The following is a 24,358-nucleotide window of genomic DNA, read 5'->3' on the forward strand; positions in this document are numbered from 1 at the left end:
TATTCAACAGGCTGTACTGAAAATTTTTTATTGTCTGATTGTGTATTGCCGCAGATAGCCAGTTACACTGGGACGGATCTGGCAGTCGCTGGCTAGCTATCAGGCCCCTGTCTCTCTGCCGTGATTTAAACAAATGCGCGCCATTAAAATTTGCCTTATACCCATTTGCATAACCAAAATCAAGTTCCCCATGTGAAATATGTTTAGACCATAAACCAAATGTAGCCTACCAATGTAATTTATTAAGCTATGGCTGTTAAGCTATTTTAGCATACTCGCGGCTTATTTCTCCATATCGTGATAACATTTTGGCTGTATTGACAGCAAAGTTGTATCATCCGAACCTGCCTAGAGCTGTTGACTATCTGGCACCTGTCTTTCTGCCTTGATCTAAATGGTTTGCACCATTAAAATAAGCCTTTAAAGGCCATTTAAAGAAGCAAAACCAAGTTTCCCTTGTGAAATAATTTTGGGTCATTTCAATTGAAAAATATCGCAATGTCTGTGTTCGGCTACCAGCAAAATGTGCATGTTTCTCAAAACTGCATGTAAGGTTGGGTACTGATTTCAACATAGTCTAACCCCGCCTGCAATAAACTACAAGATGATAGCCGAACTATGGGGCTGCAAAATAGGCTTCTATTTACATTGTGGGCATTTTTCTCATTATTTAGGCTTATTAGATAGCCGCACAAGGCTGATCCACGGTTAGCCTGACAGTGGTGGGACTTGCGGGTAGCCTATCAGAACCACCAAACACGGCCGATGGATTTAGAAAAATCTACAAGGATGTCTGAAAATTGACGGTATTAATTTACACTCGTTTTAAGTTTCCTGCAAAAGGTTAGCTATAGACTAGCATTAAAGTTTGCGGGTAGCCTTATATGCAGACGGTGGTGGTTGGTTGGCTCATTCTAGTTCTTATACAGTTCAGTGGGTACTGCCCACAGAATGGGAATAACACAAAGATCCACAATGCATTAAAATGTAGCCGACATACAAACTGCTGGGTTATACTCAGCCTTTTCATTACTCGTCTCTGGCCACCAATGCCACTCATTCCGTTAGCAGCCCTCAGGTGATAAAAGGCCACAAAACAAGGAGTCTCCCCATCCCCTGATAACTTATTTCACACTAAACCAGTGGTGCACAAACTGTGGGGGGCGACCAAAGTTTGGGTCGTGGGAGATATCTATTGGTTTGTGCAATCATTATGAGTAATCCTGGATTTATACCAAACACTGCATTCCTGCGGCACTCTAGCCAGAAGTAATTTATTTTCAATGGAGAGAGGGTGACCCACGTAATTCCTACTGCACTCTGCTAAAATTTCACCAATTGACCAAACTGCTAATAGTAATTGTGCGTGAGGCTCTTGCTTGGATATCAAGTTCTTGTCTAGGCCAGTGGTGCACAAAGTATGGGTCGACCTGCCAAACTTAGATCACATGGGATATCTATTTGGTCATGGTATCATGTCTTAGGTCACAGGATATATCTATTTGGTTGCGGTACTGTGTAGGCTACACCAACACTGCAATTAGGCCTGTATGGAAAAAAATGTTAGTATTCATTAATGTTATTCTGCATTTGTACATATAAATGCTAAATAGACTAAATAAAACTAGCTAAAATCCACTTTTTATTGATTGAATTTATCCAGTTAGTCAGAATTATTAGCACTCATCCAAGAGAAAAGGAACAAAAGGAACTAAAATCCTGTCCAATGTTAAGATCATTCATTCAACTTCAGAGTGTGATACATTTCTCAATGCAAAGGCCCCATTTTGCAATTTCTATCCCCTTTGTGCAAGCCCCCTAGTGGTCGGCATGCCAGCGTGCTCCGATAGCTAAACTCAGACATTCATTGCTCCTGCAACAAAACTATGAGTGGAAACAACAACCTGTGTTTTTGATTTATTAGTGCATGATACACTATAACAATACTAGTTTTTAAAACAGACTTCACACAGAATTTTGGCAGGAAAGTAAAAGTAATATATTATATCGCCTAATTTTCCAGTGTGTGCAATGCTTAAGAGCCTACTTTAAAGTCTGGATAGTTTAAAAATTGCAAGATATTTAACAATGACAAATTCTATTCTGTTACACATCAACAGGAAGCAACCTTCCCAAGTAAGCTGGCTACCTAGGACAATGGCACCTTGGGTGAAAGGGGCAGGAAGAGACACTGCAAGAAGAGAGTGAGCGATTGCTGTCCCTCACTTTTATACCTGGTGGAAGGGGGGGGGGGGGGAGGATCTTCACACCACCGGTGGGTGACAAAGATCTAGAATTCTGCGCACACAGATGATGTCATCAGATGCATGTCAATTGTGCTTCATGTTCTTAAAGAGAGTCATTTCCATTTGACTACCTTGAATTCCTTGCCACAGATCCTGCTAGCTGTGACGTAAATAAAATCCAAAGCACTGTTAGCTTGCTGTTAGCAAAGTAATTACTTGGTTTAAAAGCGGCATCAGAATGTATCCCAGTTGTACCTGGCTATTTAAATCACTAACTGTAACATGAATGGTTATGTGATGGCTATGTGTATTTATGAGTTAATGAATATTTAAACCATAAAACTCCAGCCATGGTAAACAAATAAGCAAACAAAACATTTATTATCTTAAAGGGATAGATCACTGGTATAAAACATTTTGTGGAAATTTACCCCATTGTATTTGGTAGGGTGAATACTAGCAACATCAGATCTGCCTGGCTTGTCTCTTGCCTAAATCACTACAGTACTAATAACTGTCAATAGTGGAAAAAAACATATCTGCTTTATGTCAATTAATTTGCTGTATATTTTTCCCATTTTTTTAAAATGTAGTATTTTCAGTTAATCTTGTTGATGATAAATATAATTTATATAATATCTGACAAATTAATGTTTGTTGTCTCATTATGTAATATAGTTCTGAAGCAGGGGAGAGTTGATACTGACAGTAATTATTGCTGCAACAGGATGTCAGGGACGTTTTTGGTTCATGTATCAGTGAGATTACAGCACACTCCTCAGTTCAGTTTTACTGTTGTGTGTGGTTTACTGTTCCTATTTGGTGAGAAGAGGATTCTTCTGAGGAACAGAGAAAAAAATATAAAACAAATCATGAAAGTTGGTCGTTTTGTAAATAATGCAAAGCCACCCCTCTGCATGTTTTTCCCCAAGAAAGGAATGCCTCTTCCTGTCCATGAGCTCAGGGGGCTGTACTCCAGGAGGGTATTTAAACATGAGAGAGTGCCACATCCTGTCCTGAAAGCATGGAGGTACTCTGGACTACATTGGTTCTGACACTGGTGGCTGGAGATCTCACCCTGCTGAAAGTAAGGTCAGGGTCTGGGTGCACACTGCAGGGGACTGCCAGGCCTACTTTATTCTCCGAACCTGGGGACTTTGTGATTGGAGGCGTTTTTACCACCCACGACTATGTGATCACCACTGACAACAACTACACCAGCCAACCCAAAGCGCCACAGTGTACGGGGAGGTCAGTGAAGGGAGGAAGAGCATTGTACAATGTGGAAGCCACAATGTTGGGGACAGCGATATTTTCAGAATCTGGAGATGCCTAAAAATTAATATAAACAAAATATGTTGTGAAATATATTACTTAGATCAATTGCAGAATGTAGATTAAATATACTGTAAATTAAATTGCAAAACATTTATTATGTTATGATCTTCACAGGTTTCCACTTCGTCAAAAAAGACATGCCTTTTAAGTTTATTGTTTAATACATGTTGTCATTGTTTTATTACGCTGCAAATTATTTACACGGTATGTGTGCATTTCATTTCATTTTGTGCAAACAATATTTTTTCCATCAGTCTAACCTTCAAGTTAAGGCATTACACATCCTCACAGCAGTCATGTACTCACATATAGGTTAGAGACAATTTTGAAACTTTAGAAATATACATGGACTGTAATTCTAGAAGTAAAATTAATTACAAAATATATAGATGAATCTGGACTATTTTTATAACCCTAACACCTGCCATAATCTGTTGATTGTCGTGGTGAGCCCATGTACTGCTCCTCTCTAATTTAATTTTAAATATGAAACCAACCACAATATGTCAAATTAAATAAAAAAAAGCATGTTTAAAATTTTTGTCATTTCACACCTTGTTGCATATTCTGTAATGTTTATGTCAATGTTTTTTACTCTTCATTTTGCTGAAAACAGTTTGAATTTCCGGGAACTGCGCTTTGCTAGAACCATGGTTTTTGCCATCAAGGAAATCAACAAAAGTTCAGAGCTCCTGCCAGGTGTAACTCTAGGCTACCAGATCCATGACTGCTGTGCCTCAGTGCCAGTGACCGTGAAGGTGGCGTTCCAGCTGGCTAATGGCATAGAGCCAGTCTTCTTTCCCAACCAGTCCTGCTCAAAGTCTGCCACTGTGCACGCTGTTGTGGGTGAGTCTAGCTCCACTCCTTCCATCGCCATGTCCAGAATTCTCGGACCCTTTGGCATCCCCCTGGTGAGCTCCTCCTGCCCAGTCCCCCATTGCATGTTCCAATAAATTAACTGAACTAATTGATGTAACTATCGCTGCATTCAAAAATGTATTTGGATTAAACAAAGAGACAAGCCATTAATATGTAGGATAGTTTGTTAATATCGTGTCTTTATGTATCCACAGACACATGGAAAATATTTTTGAATAATAAGCCAGCTGCTTTTATGGCAACTTGGTCTTACTGCTGTTTCTGTGAATAGACATCTTTACCATCATTTCCAAATATAGCCACAATATTTCTTGCTGTCAAGATTCCTCCTTCAGGACACTTTGAATTTGCTGAATGGCTACAGGAATTTGTGCATAGCGCTAATGTATAAAAAGAAAAGTAGGTAGGTAGGTAGGTAGGTAGACAGATATATTGGTTAACTATTCCTGATTAGAATAAAGTTGTATTCAAAGTTTAAAATGTGCATCTTTCCATTCATGGAGCTATAGGTGAGCCATTTTGCTACATGTGCCTGTCTTAGTGACAAGCTGCAGCACCCCACCTTCTCCAGGACCATCCCCAGTGACTACTACCAGGCAGCTGCCCTGGCTAGATTAGTCAAGCATTTTGGCTGGACTTGGATCGGAGCGGTGCGGAGCGACTCAGACTACGGGAACAGTGGGATGGCCGCCTTCCTGCAGGCCGCACAGGCAGAGGGCATCTGTGTGGAATACTCAGAGGCGTTCTATAGGACCAGCCCCCGCGCAAAAGTTCGACATGTGGCAGAGGTCATCAGCAGGTCCACAGCCCGCGTCGTTGTGGCATTCGCTGCCACAGGCGACATGCTGGTCTTACTTTCGGAACTGGAAGGCAAGCTGATGGCCCCACTACAGTGGATTGGAAGTGAGGCCTGGGTTACTAACCACAAGATGTTGCGATTCCGTCTGTTTGCTGGTGCCATCGGCTTTGGCATCCCTCGCTCAGTCATTCCAGGGCTGCGAGACTTCCTGTTGGACCTGGGGCCAGCACAGGTTTCCCACTCGCCAATTCTGACAGAGTTCTGGGAGACCGCATTCGGCTGCAGCCTGGGGGGAAGTCAGACTGCAGCGGGTAGTAAAACATGTGATGGAAAACAGAATCTGCGAGATCTACAGAATCCCTACACAGACACATCTGAGTTACGCATCTCCAACATGGTATACAAGGCTGTGTATGCAATAGCCCATGCCATACACAGCATCATCTGCACAGACGAACCTAACGCTCCACCCCACTGCAACACAAGTATCCAAGTTGAGCCCCGGCAGGTAAACAGTCCATTACACAATCTTTCAACTATAATGGATAAGGACATCAACACACAAAACCTACTACCTAAAAGGCCAAACAAAATATAGCATTCAGTCACTTCAAAAATCCCTTTAAATCTGCAGAATACATTTATTTTCATGATGAATCTGAAAGACCTGCTCTTTTTTATGCTGGCCATAAGAACCTGGGAAAGGCACATATCACTGCTGAGACTGTGAGGATTTGGTTATTGGGGAGTGGATGGTTAACATAGAGGTTGAGTGGAAGGTGAGCTGGTTAACGACAGGTGTACTATCAACCCTCTGGCTCCCTCTCATCAGGTCATGGAGCACCTGAGAAAAGTTAACTTCACCAGGAATGGGTACAAAGTCTCCTTTGATGCCCATGGGGATCCAGTGGCTACTTATGAGTTGGTGAACTGGCAGGTGATGAGGGATGGGCACATGGAGTTTGTGACTGTGGGCCACTATGATGCATCTGCTCCAGATGGACAGGTGTTGATGATGGGGAAGAACATTACCTGGGCAAGTGGCCAGCCACAGGTAATTTCATATTCAAATGTAATTTCAATAGACAGATATGTGGGCATGTCCGCGCTGGCTCCATGTCTATTGCTGTCATATTTGTTTGAAGGTGCCTGTGTCAGTGTGCAGTGAGAGCTGTCCCCCAGGTACTCGGAAGGCTGTGCAGAGAGGAAGGCCTGTCTGCTGCTACGACTGTGTGCCTTGTGCTGAGGGAGAAATCAGCAATGCCACAGGTGCAGAGAAACTGAAATAATTAACTCTATGTAGGACATTATTGTAACGTCTATGTAGCACACTGTACTGCATTTAACATGAGTTAATTCTGAATATGTATATTTTCATAAATACTTTGCGGGCTTTTGCATGTTTGTGGACGCACCTGCAGCTCAATGAGCTTTGGCAAGACAATGTTGATGAGTTTAACATCAGTACAAGTGAAGCAGAAAACTAGTCACATGTTTCAATCCCACAACCCGCAGGACCTGTTTTTCATGCCCTGACCTCTTCTGCACAGTCCTGAATAATGAGGTTTTCTCTTTTGTGCAGATTCCTTGGACTGTATCACCTGTCCAGCTGACTACTGGACGAATGCTGAGAAGGATGAATGTGTACCCAAGCCTATTGAGTTCTTGTCTTTCCATGACGTTCTGGGGATCATCCTGGCGGCTTGTTCGGTAACTGGGGCCTGCATAGCCATCACAGTGGCTGCCGTGTTTTACAGACACAGGGACACTCCCATTGTGAAAGCCAACAATTCAGAGCTGAGTTTCCTGCTGCTCTTTTCATTGAAACTGTGTTTCCTTTGCTCTCTTACCTTCATCGGCCGGCCCTCTGAGTGGTCCTGTATGCTGCGCCACACTGCGTTTGGGATCACCTTTGTCCTCTGCATCTCCTGTGTTCTGGGAAAAACAATAGTGGTGTTAATGGCCTTCAGGGCTACACTTCCAGGCAGTAACGTGATGAAGTGGTTTGGGCCTCTGCAGCAGAGACTGAGTGTTCTTGCTTTCACTCTCATACAGGTCCTTATTTGCGTGCTTTGGTTAACTATATCCCCTCCTTTTCCCACCAAGAACATGAAGCACTACAAAGAAAAGATCATTCTAGAATGTGATGTAGGATCAGCAGTGGGGTTCTGGGCTGTACTGGGTTATATTGGACTCCTCTCCACATTATGCTTTGTTTTAGCTTTTCTGGCTCGTAAGCTGCCTGATAACTTCAATGAAGCCAAATTCATCACATTCAGCATGCTTATATTCTGTGCAGTCTGGATCACCTTTATACCAGCGTATGTCAGCTCACCTGGGAAGTTTACTGTAGCTGTGGAGATCTTTGCAATTTTAGCTTCTAGCTTTGGTCTGATCTTTTGCATTTTTGTCCCTAAATGCTTCATAATATTGTTTCGGCCTGAGCAAAATACCAAAAAGCACATGATGGGGAAAATGCCATCAAAATCTCTCTGAAACACATGAAGAAATGTCAGTAATATTGATGCATGTTTGTATGTCGTATGTTTGTTAAATGATATTATATTTCTTTTAGTGAAAAACATACATATCTGTAAAATGTCTGAGCATGATATTTTTACCACCAACATTTAGTTCGCTGGAGCCCCAGACCTTCAGGGATTTGATACCACCAATAAAATATTGATGAATCAGAATGCTTGTGTTTTCTGCCTTTTGTATATACTGTGCAGTTTTTCAGTCCTCACTGATAATGCACCAAAGTAACAAGATTAGAACTTAGTTTCGAAGTTTTAGAAGATTTAGAAGAAGCAACGTCTGTCTGCAGAGTGCTGTTGAGGGCAGACAGAATCAGTCTTACTCCTTTGGGAGCTGCAGAGGGGCGCAGGAGGTGTTGCTGAAGTTTGCTGCCAGCCTAACAATATACATCATCATCAAGCTGGGGGTGTTTGTTTTTCAGGGCTGGGAGGGCATAGCTGTTTTTGGCCCATTCTATCGGGAGGGGAGACTTGTTTTTGTATGGCAATCATTTGATTGAAAATCCCTCTGTGAATATGATTTTAGAAAGGGACTCCCACAGATATACAGCAGATTTCTCACTGGGATTCAAACAAATACAGCATGATCAGATGCTGTTTATTGTTTATCCACCGAGCATTCTCCATCTAACATAAGTGGTGCACAGGGCTTATTTTGATTCCTGAGCATAAAATTAACACCTGCCACATATGATTGGTTTGGGAATAGTGTGAAAGTGTGAATAAAATCAAACAATTTTATACTGTCATCTCCACAGCCAGCAGAGGTTAACTGAGGTTCATGGGACTGATTGACCTATACAGTTCACACAAATCTCTAAAAAATTACACATATAGAGGCCTATTAAATAAATATAGAAATCTTACAAACCTATCCACACATACGTTTGCCCCATTCATGCACAGTATGCTTGTACACACAGGGCCAAGTTACTTGAATTTAGGAAACACTGGGTAGTATTGCTTTGGAATACAGATTGTTTAGCTAAAATTTTGATATCAATACTTTTAATGGCAGGCCTAGATTTGAATGAATGGCTTATAGACATTGCTTTGTATGTGTGAGGTATTTTTGTATGCTGAAAACGTGCTTTTCATAAAATATCTTGTCTTTTTGTACTCTGTTATGAGTTGGTGATAATAGTAATTCATATAAATGTAGGCTGAGAGACATGCATACACATGCATGCAAACACACATTCTAGCTGAAAGAAACATGTATTCAAGAATTTTTGCTTTACCCTGAATGAGAAATAAATGAAAATGTATTTCATATTTTCAAATGGAAGCATTTTCAAAGGGCTATTGTAAACGACAAACCTACTAATTGTTTATATGTCGGAAGAGGTTATATAGAGTTAGGTAACATAATGTAGAAGTGTGGCATTGTAGTGTATAGCGGCAGAGCGGTGTATTTGACATTGTAACTTTTTAAGGAAATGGATATACATGCTGTGAAGAAGTCATTATCTTGCACCAGTTTCTATATGACCGATAACGTTACCTACTGGACCGAAGTGCAATGCTGATTATTGAGTTTAATTTGACAGCCGTCTCTACTGTTATACAGTCAGTCTGTCGTCTTGTTAGAAAGGTAGCTAACGTTAAACTTGTCAAAATGAGTTTCCCAGAAAAAATTTACAAAAGCAAAACCAATAGTTTAAATGTTGTATTTTTTGTTAGCCAGCAAGCCAGTGTAATGAGTTAGAGATTTGCTTCCGTCGGAGGGCGGATTTGAACCTGGGTCGGTCAGTCGTGAAAAAAGTTCCAAAGGCAAAGGCACTATCTAGTGAACTACAAGGGAAGTTGACATGTGGGCTGCAAAGTTTTACTTTTTTTAGACGTGTGCACTTATGTTCATTTTGTGTTTTTATTGGTTTATGTACCTAAAATGACCAATAGGGAGACATATTTTTTGTGGGCTAGGAGCATTTGAGGCAGTAAAAAGAAGAAAGAGAAAATGCAAAATCCCCTTAGTTTGGGGCTTTATTGTGTGGACGTGTGAAGTTGTTTGTAAATTCTGTCTGTTGAAATGGCGTCAGAATGTACTAAAATTAATGTTTTTAAGGGCTGTGAGTCTGTGGTTGTTGTGGTCATTTCTGTGGGGAACCCTGAAAAGTGCCAAACTATCGCTGATGTATAGATATGTGACATGCCCCGCCAAAGCATAACTTAGCTGGATGGCTTGCCTGCCATCCCAATAATGTGGAATGTAAGTGGTAACAAAGAAAGTATTTGGTACTTTAAAGGCTTGTCAAAGGGTTATCTGGGGGTTGTGGTATGTATTCAGCAGCCATAACTGAACAAAGCGGCACTGCCAAACATACTGTTCTTAAAAAAATTGTTCATGACCAAGATTGATATTTGTATTCAATATATTTGCTGATCTGATTTGCTTTGAATCGAGCATGGACATCACTGTCAAGAAGTATGCGCTCCAGTTGCCCCTATTTAAGGATGTCTTTCCCGCAGACTTTAATATATCAGGAAACTTGCCCTGTCCTACATTTTTGTATACAAGCATGAGCACAATAGGATGTTAATTAATAAACTGAGGAACCACAACTCTGCGGAAACACCTGCTCTCAATATACTTGGTATCCCTCAATTACTTAAGTGTTATTATCTTGATAGTTATTATATCAAATGTATAAATATGGCAATCTACAAAACAAGTAGAACATTGGAAATTGTCATGGTAAATGCTAAAGGCTTATAATGTCATATATCACACATTACGTTTCACAATTCTCAATTATGTGTCAAAAACAAAATGCTCTCTCTCACACACACATTACTAAACAAACTTTCCAAAAAAGGACCTGATGGCTTGATCAATTTTGCATGTTCAGAATGGTGAAAGGTAGGGAATGCTGTGGATACAATTTGACCACACTAATAAGCTCACTGAATTAACTTAACCCTACATCACTTTGCCCCCTAGTGTAATGGGTGGCACCGCCCACAGAATGGGAATAACACAAAAATCCACAATGTTTTAAAATATAGCCAACATACAAGCTTCTAGTTTGCACTCAGCATTTTCATTACTTATCTCTGGCCAATAATGCAACTCATTCCGTTATCAGCTCTCAGGTGATAAAAGGCCACAAAACAAAAGGAGTCTCCCCATCCCTTGATAACTTATTACACACTAAACCAGTGGTGCGCAAACTATGGGGGGCGACCAAAGTTTGGGTCGTGGGAGATATCTATTGGTTTGTGCAATCATTATGAGTAATCCTGGATTTATACCAAACACTGCATTCCTGCGGCACTCTAGCCAGAAGTAATTTATTTTCAATGGAGGGAGGGTGACCCACGTAATTCCTACTGCTAAAATTTCACCAATTGAACAAACTGCTTATAGTAATTGTGCGTGAGGCTCTTGCTTGGATATGAAGTTCTAGTTTAGGCCAGCAGTGCACAAACGTAGATCACATGGGATATCTATTTATTTCATCATGGTATCATGTCTTAGGTCACAGGATATGTTTATTTAGTTGAGGTATTGTTTAGGCTACAGCAACATTGCAATGCTATTAGGCCTGTATGGAAAAAGTGTGAGTATTCATTAACATTATTCTGCATTTGTACAAATATTCAGTTGGTTCTAAGCAGTGTGCTTGTTCAAAGCATTTTGAAATTCCAAATAGTTTTACAAATACTTAAAGTCTTTGGGAAGGAATTCCCATAGAAAAAAGAATGAGGAATGAAGAGTATATTACAGCAATGGCAAATGTTGAGCCATAGCATGTCATGTGATGTTATTTCAGCCAATAGGACACAGATCAAATTGAAAAGACGCCATTTTGTGCCTGTAAAGCAAGACACTAAGCTTATTCATAACAACCAAATACTTATAATAGTGGAAATGTAACAATATCACAACAAACAGGATCATACATTTATAAAACTGGATGGTCAATTGCAAATTGGCATGCCTTTGCATGAAAACTGAATTCAGGGACCGGAATCGTGAAGCTAGTCAGCTGTGTCATTGCAATCTAGCCCACATAACTATGCAACAATAAAGGAGTAACATGGTGGCTTTCACACTTTCTCAGTTTTATGTGCTATTTGCAAAAGAGGCATTGAAGAAACATGACGAGTAAAGTATTAAATATGTCCTTTTCTTTATTTTTGGAGAAATATGCGTTTTTAATTTATCGTCGGATTTTCAGCCGGTTGAGAGTGTTCTCCTCATAGTGCGTCAAACGAGGATAACCACTCCCCTTTCCATGCCCCGTAAATAAATCTGACCGGATACTACATACAAGTGTGCTGTGAAGTTTAGGTAGCAAACAACAAGGCTGAATCTTTCTGACGTAATTTACATAGAAACTCAGATCGCCTAGTTTCACTCACTGTGGCCAAGCGGAATCGATAACGTTTCAGAAAATATATACATTTAAAAGGTTTAATTCAATCTTCTACTGGGACTTTTGCCATTTATTGAGGGTGTGAAAGAAAATTTCGGTGCCGCTGACTATAATCGAATGTTTTTCAGATTTACCGTTCAAATGAACAAGTATCATTCAAAGTACACTTTTATGGGTTAGTGCTGTCCGACTGTGCTAGCTACTTCACATTAACCTTGTACGGCGGTCAGTAAAGGCTACACTTAATTATTGTCACTTCTATCACCACTGTAATGAACTAAAAAAAGGCGACAAACTACCTTTTCTTTGAGAAATGTATTGTTGAGTTAACGCGCACACACTGCTGGCGACATTCTAAAGCTCCATTTTTCCCTCCCTACTCTCAGTCAGATTGCTGTGATAGCTCATTCTAAATCATATTTGGGGACCCATGGATAACTCGTGACCCATAGTTTGTGCCACTGGCTTACAGGCAAGACACTGCAAATATTTGACTAACGTTAGGTTCACTTATTAGAGTGCCTTTTAAGGACTATTAGACTATCTCTGGTTGGTTATATTCATTTATAGCTAGCTAGCTAAAGTTAGCTAGCTATGTATCTTGCTTTCATAATGCAATGTGATCGATAACGTTAGCTAGCTAGTTTGCTTTCATAAGGACGGTATAGTTGTGGTTTTATCTTAACTTGGCTAGCTAGCTAGAAAAAAATATTATTGGATATAAGTCAATGTCCTTAGCTATCGATACTTGATATACTAAGTTAGCTAGGTGGGAAAATTCAAGATGAGCGCGTATCATGGAGGTAGCTATGGTAATGGGGCACGGTCTGTCAATCATAGCTAACTGACAGTTCGCATCACCACGCCCAGACAGTTCGGGTGAAATTTCCCTTTTATAATGGGAAATTTAGGCTTAGAAAAATAAGTTTTAAAGGAGTACCACGGTGATTTTCACACTTTCTTGGTTTTATGTGCTATTTGCACAAGAGGAATTGAAGAAGCACAATGAGCATTAAAGTATTAAATATGTCTGTTCTGTATTTTTGGAGAAATACGCGTTTTCAATTCATCGTCCTATTTTCAACCGGTTGAGAAAGGTGTCATTTTTCTACGTCACGAATACAGTAACCACTCCCATTTCCACGCCCCGTAAAGAAATCTGACAGGACACGCCGTCCTGCTGTTCAGACAATGCAAATATTTGACTAACGTTAGGGTCACGTAAATTAGAGTGCCTTTAGATTATTTCTGGTTATATTAATTTAGCTAGCTAGCTAACGTTAGCTAGCTAGGAGGTTTGCTTTCATAAGGCAATGTTATCGATAACGTTAGCTTGCTAGTTTGCTTTTATGAGGACGTTATAGTTTTGCTTTTATGTTAACTTGGCTAGCTAGATAGCAAAAATTATAATTGAATATAAGTCAATGTCCTTACCTTAGCTATCTATCAATACTTGATATACTACTAAGCTAGCTAGCTTGTGAAAATTCAGTCTCCCAAAGAGAGCGCGTATCATGGGGGTAGCTATGGTAACGGGGCACGGTCTGTCAATCATAGCTAACTGACAGTTCTCATTACCACGCCCAGACGGTTCGGGTGAATTTTTATAGTGGGAAATTTAGGCTTAGAAAAATACGTTTTAAAGTACATTGAAATGACTGAAGAATAAAAAAATTATGCACATTTGTTTTGTTGTTGCCTGAAGACAACTGGGAAGTGTCATGTTCAACCACCATGGTACTCCTTTAAAATACATTTAAATTACCGAATAAAAAAATTATGCACATTTGTTTTGTTGTTGCCTGAAGACAACTGGCAAGTGTCACATTCAACCACCATGTTATACTCCTTTAATAAATACTGCACCCCTAACCGCAAAAATGTTTGCTATATGTAACTGCACCCCTAACTTGCTATACATTTTGCTATATGTAACTAAGATATTCAAAGGATAAAAACTCCTTTGTATCAGCATTTTTAAGCATTTCATTGTGTAGTACTTGAGTGCATGTTGCTGGCTTCTTCTTGTGGTTAACTTTAGTATATTCTTAAATTAAAGTTATGTGAGACAATGCGTGCTAAATAACAATTATGCTATTTTAACTAATTATTTTCAGCACATTCCCATATTACAGTTACATGTATGGTGAAATACAACTAGACTATCAAGACTTGTAGAAGTCATTAAACAAATATACTTTCCAATCTACAGTAGTCTAACATTTGGGCATGCGCTGTCTAGGCTACACTTCATAGCTAACATATACCACATAGGCAGTACTTATTATTATTATTATTATTACAACAGAAAAGTATTGTGAAGAATAATTTATCAACAATGATATAAAAATGACAGCAGTACTATTACGACGACTAACTACTACTACTACTACTTTTAAACCTTTGCCTGACTTATCCTGCTTACCATGCTAAAGCTAGCCAACTAAATTAAACCTTACAAAAATGGTCATAAGGTTAAACTGGAGATGTTTTAAGATGATACCGCTCTCTAACTTGCTCTCTAACAACTGCTGAAGTTACAACACTAAAGTTTACATTCTAGTTATTTCTGCATCAGGGTATCATAGAGGTTTTTGGTTCATGCATCATTGAGATTGCAGCACAGTCCTCAACTCAGCTTTACTACTGTGGATGATTTACTGTGCATGTGTGGTGAGAAGAGGATTCCAATGAGAATCAGAGGCAAATTAAAAAAAAAAATGTTATCATGATAGTCATTTTGTTAATAATACATAGCCACTCCTCTGAATTTTTTTCCCCAAGAAGGGAATGCCTCTTCCTCTTCGTGAGCTCAGGGGGCTGTGCTTCATTAGGGTATTTAAACATGAGAGAGCACCACATCCTGTCCTGAAAGCATGGAAGAGCTGTGGACCATTCTGATACTGGTGGTTGGAGAGCTTACCCTCGCCAAGAGAGGGTCAGGGTCTGAGTGCACGCTGCAGGGGACCCCCAGGCCTGCTTCATTCTCCCAACCTGGGAACTTTGTGATTGGAGGCGTGTTTACCATCCACAACTATGTGATCACCACTGAGAACAACTACACCAGCCGACCCAAAGCGCCACAGTGTACGGGGAGGTCAGTAAAGAGAGGAAGAGCATTGTACAATGTGGAGGCCACTTTGGGGACAATCATATGTTCAAATTCCAGAGATGCATCAATATAAATATAAGCAAAATATGTTGTGAAGTTTATTACTTAAATCGATTGCAGAATGTAGGGTAAATATATTGTAATTTAAACAGCCAAAGGTTGATTATTAATTTATCTCCAAGTTTACGCATCATCTTAAAGGACAAACCTGTTAAGTTTTTTGTTTAATGGATGTTGACATTCTTGTTTTTTTATGTTACAAATTATTTACAAGATACTCTGTATGTTTCATTTTGTTTTGGTTGTTGCATTTTTAGCTAAATATAGCTTTTCCATCTTTATCATCAATCTTGCTTTCATTTAAAGGCATTGTATGTCCAAACTGTACTCACATACAAGTTAAAATAGACTATTTTGCATTCAAGATGTTCTGTAAATGTTCTGTAATTCTAGAAGTCAAATCAATTTTAAAATATGTAGATTAGTTCTATTTTTAAAACCCTAACGCCTACTGTAATCTGTTGATCTTCACAGTGAGCCCCTCACCTATTTCAATCTAAATATGAAACATGTTCATTTAATAAAAAAGGAAAGCATATTCTGTTATGATTATGTCAATGTCGGTGATTTCTTATATTGTTCACAATAGGTTGGATTTCCGGGAAGTGCGCTTTGCTAGGACCATGGTTTTTGCCATCAAGGAGATCAACAACAGCTCAGAGCTCCTGCCAGGAGTAACTCTGGGCTACCAGATCCATGACTCCTGCTCCTCCGTGCCAGTGGCTGTGAAGGTGGTGTTCCAGCTGGTTAATGGCATCGAGCCAGTCTTCTTTCCCAACCAGTCCTGCTCAAAGTCTGCCACTATGCATGCTGTTGTGGGCGAGTCTAGCTCCACTCCTTCCATCGCCATGTCCAGAATACTTGGAACCTTCGGCATTCCACAGGTGAGCTCCTCCTGCCCAGTCCTCAATTGCATTTTTCTGACAACTCCTTGCATTCAAAAATATATTGAAATAAATAGACATGAGCCATTAATATATAGGATATTGTATACCCAGCAGACACATGGAAAATATTTTAGAATAATAAGCCTGCTGCTTTCATGGCAATTTGGTCTTACTTCTGGTTCTGCGAATAGACATCTTAACCATCATTTCCGAATTCAGCCACAATATTTCTTGCACTCAATATACCTCCTGCAAAAGACTTAGCTGAATAGCAACAGTAATTTGTTTACTATCCCTGAATAGACAGATAAGTAGGTAGGTGGGTAGACACATGAATTGATTCACGAATATTCTTGATTAAAATAAAGTTACATTCATTTTTTACAATGTGAATCTTTCCTTTCATGGAGCTGTAGGTGAGCCATTTTGCTACCTGTGCCTGTCTTAGTGACAAGCTGCAGTTCCCCACCTTCTCCAGGACCATCCCCAGTGACTATTTCCAGGCAGCTGCCCTGGCTAGACTAGTCAAGCATTTCGGCTGGACTTGGATCGGGGCGGTGAGGAGCGACTCAGACTATGGGAACAACGGGATGGCTGCCTTCCTGCAAGCCGCAAAGGCAGAGGGCATCTGCGTGGAGTACTCAGAGGCGCTCTACAGGACCAACCCCCGCACAAAAGTGCGACGCGTGGCAGAGGTCATCAGCAGGTCCACGGCCCGCGTTGTTGTGGCGTTCATTGCATCGGGCGACATGCTGGTCTTGCTTTCTGAGCTGGAAGGCAAGGTGCTGGCCCCGCTACAGTGGATTGGGAGTGAGGCCTGGGTCACTGACCGCAAGATGTTGCGGTACCGTCTGTTTGCCGGTGCCATCGGCTTTGGCATCCCCCGCTCAGTCATTCCAGGGCTGCGAGACTTCCTGTTGGACCTGGGGCCGGCACAGGTTTCCCACTCACCACTCCTCACAGAGTTCTGGGAGAGCGCATTTAATTGCAGCCTGGGGGGAAGTCAGACTGCAGCGGGTCGGAAAACATGCGATGGAACACAGAATCTGCGAGATCTGCAAAATCCCTACACAGACACATTCCAGCTGCGCATCTCCAACATGGTATACAAGGCTGTGTATGCAATAGCCCAAGCCATACACAGCATCATCTGCACAGACAAACCTAACGCTCCACCCCACTGCAACACAAGTATCCAAGTTGAGCCATGGCAGGTAAACAGTCCATTACATAATCTGTCAACTATAATGGATTGGGGTATTGACATTATTATTATTATTATAATCGTTTGGCTATTGCCCTGATCCAGTTCAATGTTACAGTGCAGATCACAAAATACTCAACAAGCACAGTTTAACCTACAACATACAACCTACTGCTTAAAAAAGCAAAAACAAAATATAGCATTCAGTCACTTCATAAATCCCTCTCAATCAGCAGAATAGGTTATTTTCATGGTGAATACACTGAGGTCAAATCTGAAAGACCTGATCCTTTTTATGCTGGCAAAGAGAACCTGGGAAAGGCACATATTACTGCTGAGACTGTGAGGATGTGGTTATTGGGGAAAAGTAAGTTGATGGTTAACATGGCTGTTGAGTGGAAGTTGAGCTGGTTACTGGCAGTGTACTATCAACCCTCTGACTACCTCTCATTAGGTCATGGAGCACCTGAGAAAAGTGAACTTCTCCAGGAACGGGTACAAAGTCTCCTTTGATACCAATGGGGATCCAGTGGCCACCTATGAGTTGGTGAATTGGCAGGTGATGAGGGATGGGAACATGGAGTTTGTGACTGTGGGCCACTATGATGCATCTGCCCCAGATGGACAGGTGTTGATCATGAACAAGAACATTACCTGGGCAGGTGATCAGCTACAGGTAATTTCACATTCTAATGTTATTTCATTAGACAGATATGGTGGCATGTCAGAGTTGGCTCCATGTCTGTTGCTGTTATATTTCTTTGAAGGTGCCCGTGTCAGTGTGCAGTGAGAGCTGTCTCCCAGGCACTCGGAAGGCTATGCAGAGAGGAAGGCCTGTCTGCTGCTATGACTGTGTCCCTTGCGCAGAGGGAGAAATCAGCAATGTCACAGGTACAGAGAAGCAGGAATAATTAGCTCTATGTAGCACATCAACTCTGTTGCATTTAGCATAATTCTGAATATGTATATTTTTATCAGTGTATTTTGCAGGCTTGCACATGTTGGGGGACACACCTTCAACTTAACTCCTTAACTGCCTTAAAAAGGCAATTTCCACCTGCTTTGCACGACTCTTAAATAAAACTTTACACCTTTGAGGCAACACACAGCAGAGAGATTATGGCATTATTTGAAGGGCATGTGTACCATCAAGACTATTCATCAAAATTCAGGAAATACGCAAAGAATTATTCATGGTATACACATAATGTACATAAAAAGGCAACCATACTGTGTATTCTACAAAATTAACTCAAGCTAGTGGCAAAACAATAATACACAGTTCATCCATAACTTGTTACCCACCCCTGCAAAAGAATTGAAGAATAAAAGCAGTGAAATTTTGCAATGATTTATCCAAGACATACCTAAAACCTCTCCAAATTGAACATTTTGGATAATGAACATGTTATCTACACCATAAAACAAATTTTTGCACTCACAATCGCATATATTGAACTGATAACAAAGAAGAATGAATTGTAACATGTTTTGCTTCTAACGTTACTGCTGTGACCATTACATACCTATTGTCAGAGAATTTGTCCATTGGGAGCTTGGGAAAAAAGTGTGACAGTCACTATCTGTGGCAGCTACATTACATTACAGGCATTTAGCAGACGCTCTTATCCAGAGCGACTTACACAACTTTTTTTTTTTACATAGCACTTTACATTGTATCCATTTATACAGCTGGATATATACTGAAGCAATGCAGGTTAAGTACCTTGCTCAAGGGTACAACGGCAGTGTCCTTACCCGGGAATCGAACCTGCAATCTTTCGGTTACAAGCGCAGTTCCTTACCCACTGTGCCACACTCCGTCCATAGCTATCGTGAACGAGTGTAGTGTGTTGTTCAGTATGTGCGTTAATCAAAGGGAAATTTTAAATATCTCCAAAAAAATAAAAAATAAAAAAAATATATATTTTGCGCTATTAACACAAAAAGGACAGTCAACGAGGTGAATCTAGCCAAACTTTGGTTTCTCTAAAAAGCTGTAGGAGAAGTAATGTACAGAATCTTGACATGGATAAAATAATAAAGAGAACACTAAACTCACTTTTTCTGTGAACTTACATGCCTACTAGTGGGCCTATACCTTTGGCTAGCGCCCTCTCTTTATTCCGTGATCTGAGGTGCTGTTCTGAAAGCTGAAAGGGTATACTTTGTACAAGGGTTTATTTCATACAAAAATAAACAAGACCAAGTAACAATGTTTAAAAAATAAGTTGTGTGATGTGGGTTTGAGTGTCATAAGTGATTGGAGGAAGGGGAGGCTCCTTTTATTTTATTGCAATTTATTATTGCCCTGAGGACTAATAAGGGAACAAGTTGTTTGTAGCTCATTTTTTTAATAAATTGGGGCTTTTTGCTTTACCCCATTCTGTGAGCTCAGGGGGGAAAGGTCTGCTGAGCTTAGGCCAGACAATGTTGATGAGTTTATTATCAGTGTAAGGATCTAAAGCAGAAAATTAGTCAAATGTTTCAATCCCACAACCCTCAGAGCCTGTTTTTCACGCCCTGACCTCTTCTGCACACTCCTGAAAGTTGAGGTTTTCTCTCTTTTGTGCAGATTCCCTGGACTGTATCACCTGTCCAGCTGACTACTGGTCGAATGCTGAGAAGGATAAATGTGTACCCAAGCCTATTGAGTTCTTGTCCTTCCACGAGGTTCTGGGGATCATCCTGGCAGCTTGTTCTGTAACTGGGGCCTGCATGGCCTTCATGGTGGCTGCCGTGTTTTACAGACACAGGGACACTCCCATTGTGAAAGCCAACAACTCAGAGCTGAGCTTCCTGCTGGTCTTTTCACTGAAACTGTGTTTCCTTTGCTCTCTTACCTTCATCGGCCGGCCCTCTGATTGGTCCTGTATGCTGCGCCACACTGCGTTTGGGATCACCTTTGTCCTCTGCATCTCCTGTGTTCTGGGAAAAACAATAGTGGTGTTAATGGCTTTCAGGGCTACACTTCCAGGCAGTAATGTCATGAAGTGGTTTGGGCCTCCCCAGCAGAGACTGAGTGTTCTTGCTTTCACTCTCATACAGGTCCTTATTTGTGTGCTTTGGTTAACAATCTCCCCTCCTTTCCCCAACAAGAACATGAAGCACTACAAAGAAAAGATCATTCTAGAATGCGATGTCGGATCAGCAGTGGGGTTCTGGGCTGTGCTGGGCTATATTGGGCTCCTCTCTATAATGTGCTTTGGCTTAGCTTTTCTGGCTCGTAAACTGCCTGACAACTTCAATGAAGCCAAATTCATCACATTCAGCATGCTCATATTCTGTGCAGTCTGGATCACCTTTATACCAGCTTATGTCAGCTCACCTGGAAAGTTCACTGTGGCTGTGGAGATATTTGCAATTTTAGCTTCCAGCTTTGGTTTGATTGTTTGCATTTTTGTCCCTAAATGTTTCATAATATTGTTTCGGCCTGAGCAAAATACCAAAAAGCACATGATGGGGAAAATGCCATCAAAATCTCTCTGAAACACATGAAGAAATGTCAGTAATATTGATTGTATGCAGAACATTCATTAAATGTTATATTTCTTCAAGCGAAAAACATAAATTTTTGTAAAATCACTGAGAATTATATTTTTCACCACCAATATTAACTTAGTTGGAGCCACAGACCATTGGAGATTTCATACCACCAATAAAAGATTAATGAATCAGAATTCTTGTGTTTTCTGCCTTTTGTGTTTATTGTGCAGTTGTTCAGCCCTCACTGAAAATGCACCAGATTAACAAGATAGGAAGTTCTATAAAATTTAGAAGAAGCAAAGCCTGTCTGTGGAGTGCCGTTACTGGAGGGCAGACAGAGTCTTACTCCTTTGGGAGTTGCAGAGGGGCGCAGGAGGTATGGCTGAAGTTCTCTGCCAGCCTAACGATATACATCATCATCATGCTGGGGTTGTTTGTTTTTCAGGGCTGGGAGGGCATAGCTGTTTTTGGCTCATTCTATCAGGAGGGGAGACTTGTTTTTGTCTGGCAAGCATTTGATTGAAAATCCCTGTGTGAATATGACTTTAGAAAGGGACTCCAACAGATTTCTCTCTGGGATTCAAAGAAAAACATCTGATGCTGTTTGTTGTTTATCCACCAACCATTCTCCATCTAACAGAAGGGGTGTACATGGCTTATTTTGATTTTCTGAGCATATAATTAACACCTGCCGCATATGATTGTTTTGGGAATTGTGTGAAACAGTGCAAATAAAATCAAACAATTTTTTACCCTACATCACTTTGCCCCCTAGTGTAATGGGTGGTACCACCCACAGAATGGGAAAAACACAAAGATCCACAATGTTTTAAAATATAGCCAACATACAAGCTTCTAGTTTGCACTCAGCATTTTCATTACTTATCTCTGGCCAATAATGCAACTCATTCCGTTATCAGCTCTCAGGTGATAAAAGGCCACAAAACAAAAGGAGTCTCCCCATCCCCTGATAACTTATTACACACTAAACCAGTGGTGCACAAACTGTGGGGGGCGACCAAAGTTTGGGTCGTGGGAGATATCTATTGGTTTGTGCAATCATTATGAGTAATCCTGGATTTATACCAAACACTGCATTCCTGAGGCACTCTAGCCAGAAGTAATTCATTTTCAATGGAGAGAGGGTGACCCACGTAATTCCTACTGCTAAAATTTCACCAATTGAACAAACTGCTTATAGTAATTGTGCGTGAGGCTCTTGCTTGGATATGAAGTTCTTGTCTAGGCCAGTGGTGCACAAAGTATGGGTCGACCAGCCAAACTTAGATCACATGGGATATCTATTTGGTCATGGTATCATGTCTTAGGTCACAGGATATATCTGTTTGGTTGTGGTATTGTGTACACTACAGCAGCACTGCAATGCAATTAGGCTTGAATGGAAATGGTAGTATTCATTAATGCTATTCTGCATTTGTACACATAAATGTTAAATAGAAAAAATAAAACTAGCTAAAATCCACTTTCATTGAGTTAGACGATAACCAGTTAGATTCCAGTTAGTCAAAGTTATTAGCCCGGTAGCTCGGCTAGTTCACTAGTGAACCACAGCAAGGTGCAGTAGTGAGAGGGCCTTGTTATATTCAAGAGATTAGGGAATTTTGATGACAGGTAGGAGAAGAATAATGAATAGAAAATACATACACTGTATACATATAGTAGAGTAAAATTAGGTAACCAAAATAAGATTGTAATAGGGTGCTATGTTTGTGTGCCTGTTTGTGTTGAAGGGATGAAGGTGTATGTTAGTATGTTTATGGGTCTGTGTGTGAGTGTGTGTGGAAGTTGCTTTAATTCACAGGTAGATTTAGATAGGTGATGATAGGTTTCCAGATTTCTGAGATATATTCTGATTGGTTTCTTAAGGAGGCTGTCATTTTTTCATGCAATATGTGTTCTGTAATTAATTGGATATGCGGTGATAAGTTGAGTTTGCGTCTAGTTTTCTAGTTCATGAGTATTGTTTTTTTAGCGATAGCAAGGGTGACTAGGATGAGTTTGGAGTCATGATATTGTTAGTTAAGAGTTGTTAGGTCTCCTAGATTTGGGGATAGCGGAATGATGCCAGCCAGAATTGATGATATGGTGTGGGTGATTGTTTTGCAGAATTGGTGAACTGGTGGGCAGTGCCATGTGGCAAGGATGTTGTTATCTCTGGGGTTGAGGGAGCAGTGAGAACAGATATCAGAAGTGTTGAAGCCCATTTTGTGTTGAGTGATATGTGTGCTGTATATTACCTTGTATTGGATTAATTGTAGATTAGCAGATAAAGTCATTGTGAAAGTGTTGAAGCAGATTTGTTCCCAGAATTTTGTGTCAGTAGAGATCGATTGTTTTTTGGTAGAGCAATGGTTGGGTCTATAGCGAGGAGAATATAGTTTTGATACTAGTTTTTTGGAGCCTGATATTGTAGTCTTTTTTTTTCAAGTAAAGGAGGTTGTTGGAGATTGTTCGAATAAATATTTACTTTTCCTTTAAATGCATTTTATTATCTGTAAATAGAATAGATGTTGATCTCTACCAATGTTGTACCTCTGGGTCAATGCTTGAAAACTGAGGAAAGTGTTTTCATCAAGATGGAGATGGGTGTTTCCAAATTTTGGATTTTAGGGGAGTTTTGTTAACCAAGAATTCTGGATTTGACCAGATTGGAGTGTGTTTGGGTGTCATAAATTTGTCATTGTGTTAATAGTCCACCAGGCTGTGGACTATTAACAGGGTTTAAAAAAAAAAACATTACAAGCATGTAGCAGACGGTTTTATCCAGAGCAACTTACACATGGCATTTACAGTGTATCCAATTATACAGCATATACTGAAGCAATGCAGGTTAAGTACCTTGCTCAAAGGTACAATGACAGTGTCCTAACAGGGAATCAAACCAGCAACCTTTTGGTTACTCCTTACCCATTATATTCCTTTGCTGCCCATTAATAGTTTTGCTCAGGAAGGGTAGGTCGTTAATGTAAACGTCTCTGCATTCTGACTGTTCAATCTCAAGCCATGGGTTTTGGTGCTGGTTTTTGCTGATCCATTTTGTAATGTATTTTAGTCGGTTTGCCAGAAAATAATGCTGAAAGTTGGGGGCATCTAGGCCTCCATAAGCTTTTTGTATGGTGGTCAGTTTTATCCGGGGTGGTTTATTTTCCTGGCAGAATTTTGATACTATTGAGTCTAGAGTGGAAAACCAATTTGTGTTGGGTTGGACACGACTCATTGTGCACAGATAATTTATTATGGGAAGGATATTCATTTTAACTGTGGAGATTCATCCCATAAGTGAAAGGGGTAGGTTATTCCATCGTTTTAGATCATTTTCTATGGTTTTTTATAAAGGAGTGAAATTGAGCTGAAACAACTCTGACAGCCTGGGGGAGATGTTAATTCCAAGGGATCTGATATTGCCA

At 40.3% G+C, this 24,358-nt stretch overlaps 2 protein-coding genes across 4 annotated transcripts; both read left to right on the forward strand.

The window, feature by feature from the left end:
• Positions 1–3,275: 3,275 nt before the first annotated feature.
• LOC118209473 (extracellular calcium-sensing receptor-like) lies at positions 3,276–7,958 on the forward strand. Of its 2 annotated transcripts, XM_035384795.1 has the most exons (6): positions 3,276–3,497; positions 4,201–4,495; positions 4,973–5,770; positions 6,095–6,316; positions 6,408–6,531; positions 6,845–7,958. In XM_035384795.1, exons 2-6 carry the CDS (start codon positions 4,235–4,237, stop codon positions 7,756–7,758), a joined length of 2,319 nt encoding a protein of 772 aa, XP_035240686.1. In that variant the 5' UTR covers positions 3,276–3,497; positions 4,201–4,234; the 3' UTR covers positions 7,759–7,958. The 2 variants fall into 2 exon arrangements, with proteins under 2 accessions (XP_035240686.1, XP_035240685.1); XM_035384794.1 differs by lacking the exon at positions 3,276–3,497 and having other exon boundaries at positions 3,679–4,495.
• A 7,103-nt stretch (positions 7,959–15,061) lies between these two features.
• On the forward strand, positions 15,062–21,066 carry LOC118209480 (extracellular calcium-sensing receptor-like). Of its 2 annotated transcripts, XM_035384797.1 has the most exons (6): positions 15,062–15,278; positions 15,943–16,237; positions 16,657–17,454; positions 17,899–18,120; positions 18,212–18,335; positions 20,020–21,066. In XM_035384797.1, the coding sequence occupies exons 2-6, from the start codon at positions 15,977–15,979 to the stop codon at positions 20,931–20,933; spliced, it is 2,319 nt and encodes a 772-aa protein (XP_035240688.1). In that variant the 5' UTR covers positions 15,062–15,278; positions 15,943–15,976; the 3' UTR covers positions 20,934–21,066. The 2 variants fall into 2 exon arrangements, with proteins under 2 accessions (XP_035240688.1, XP_035240689.1); XM_035384798.1 differs by lacking the exon at positions 15,062–15,278 and having other exon boundaries at positions 16,159–16,237; positions 16,719–17,454.
• Positions 21,067–24,358: the final 3,292 nt, after the last annotated feature.

The sequence above is a fragment of the Anguilla anguilla genome, chromosome 12 (genome assembly GCF_013347855.1).
Source record: "Anguilla anguilla isolate fAngAng1 chromosome 12, fAngAng1.pri, whole genome shotgun sequence".
NCBI lineage: Eukaryota > Metazoa > Chordata > Actinopteri > Anguilliformes > Anguillidae > Anguilla > Anguilla anguilla.

Bases quoted from the DNA above. Each gene is read 5' to 3' on its own strand.
- LOC118209473 (XM_035384794.1), top strand. From the start codon at position 4,112: ATGTTTAAAATTTTTGTCATTTCACACCTTGTTGCATATTCTGTAATG. The intron at 6,317-6,407 runs GTAATTTCATAT...ATTTGTTTGAAG, and splicing joins GGGCAAGTGGCCAGCCACAG to GTGCCTGTGTCAGTGTGCAG. The intron at 6,532-6,844 runs GTGCAGAGAAAC...TCTTTTGTGCAG, and splicing joins AGAAATCAGCAATGCCACAG to ATTCCTTGGACTGTATCACC.
- LOC118209480 (XM_035384797.1), top strand. From the start codon at position 15,977: ATGGTTTTTGCCATCAAGGAGATCAACAACAGCTCAGAGCTCCTGCCA. The intron at 18,121-18,211 runs GTAATTTCACAT...ATTTCTTTGAAG, and splicing joins GGGCAGGTGATCAGCTACAG to GTGCCCGTGTCAGTGTGCAG. The intron at 18,336-20,019 runs GTACAGAGAAGC...TCTTTTGTGCAG, and splicing joins AGAAATCAGCAATGTCACAG to ATTCCCTGGACTGTATCACC.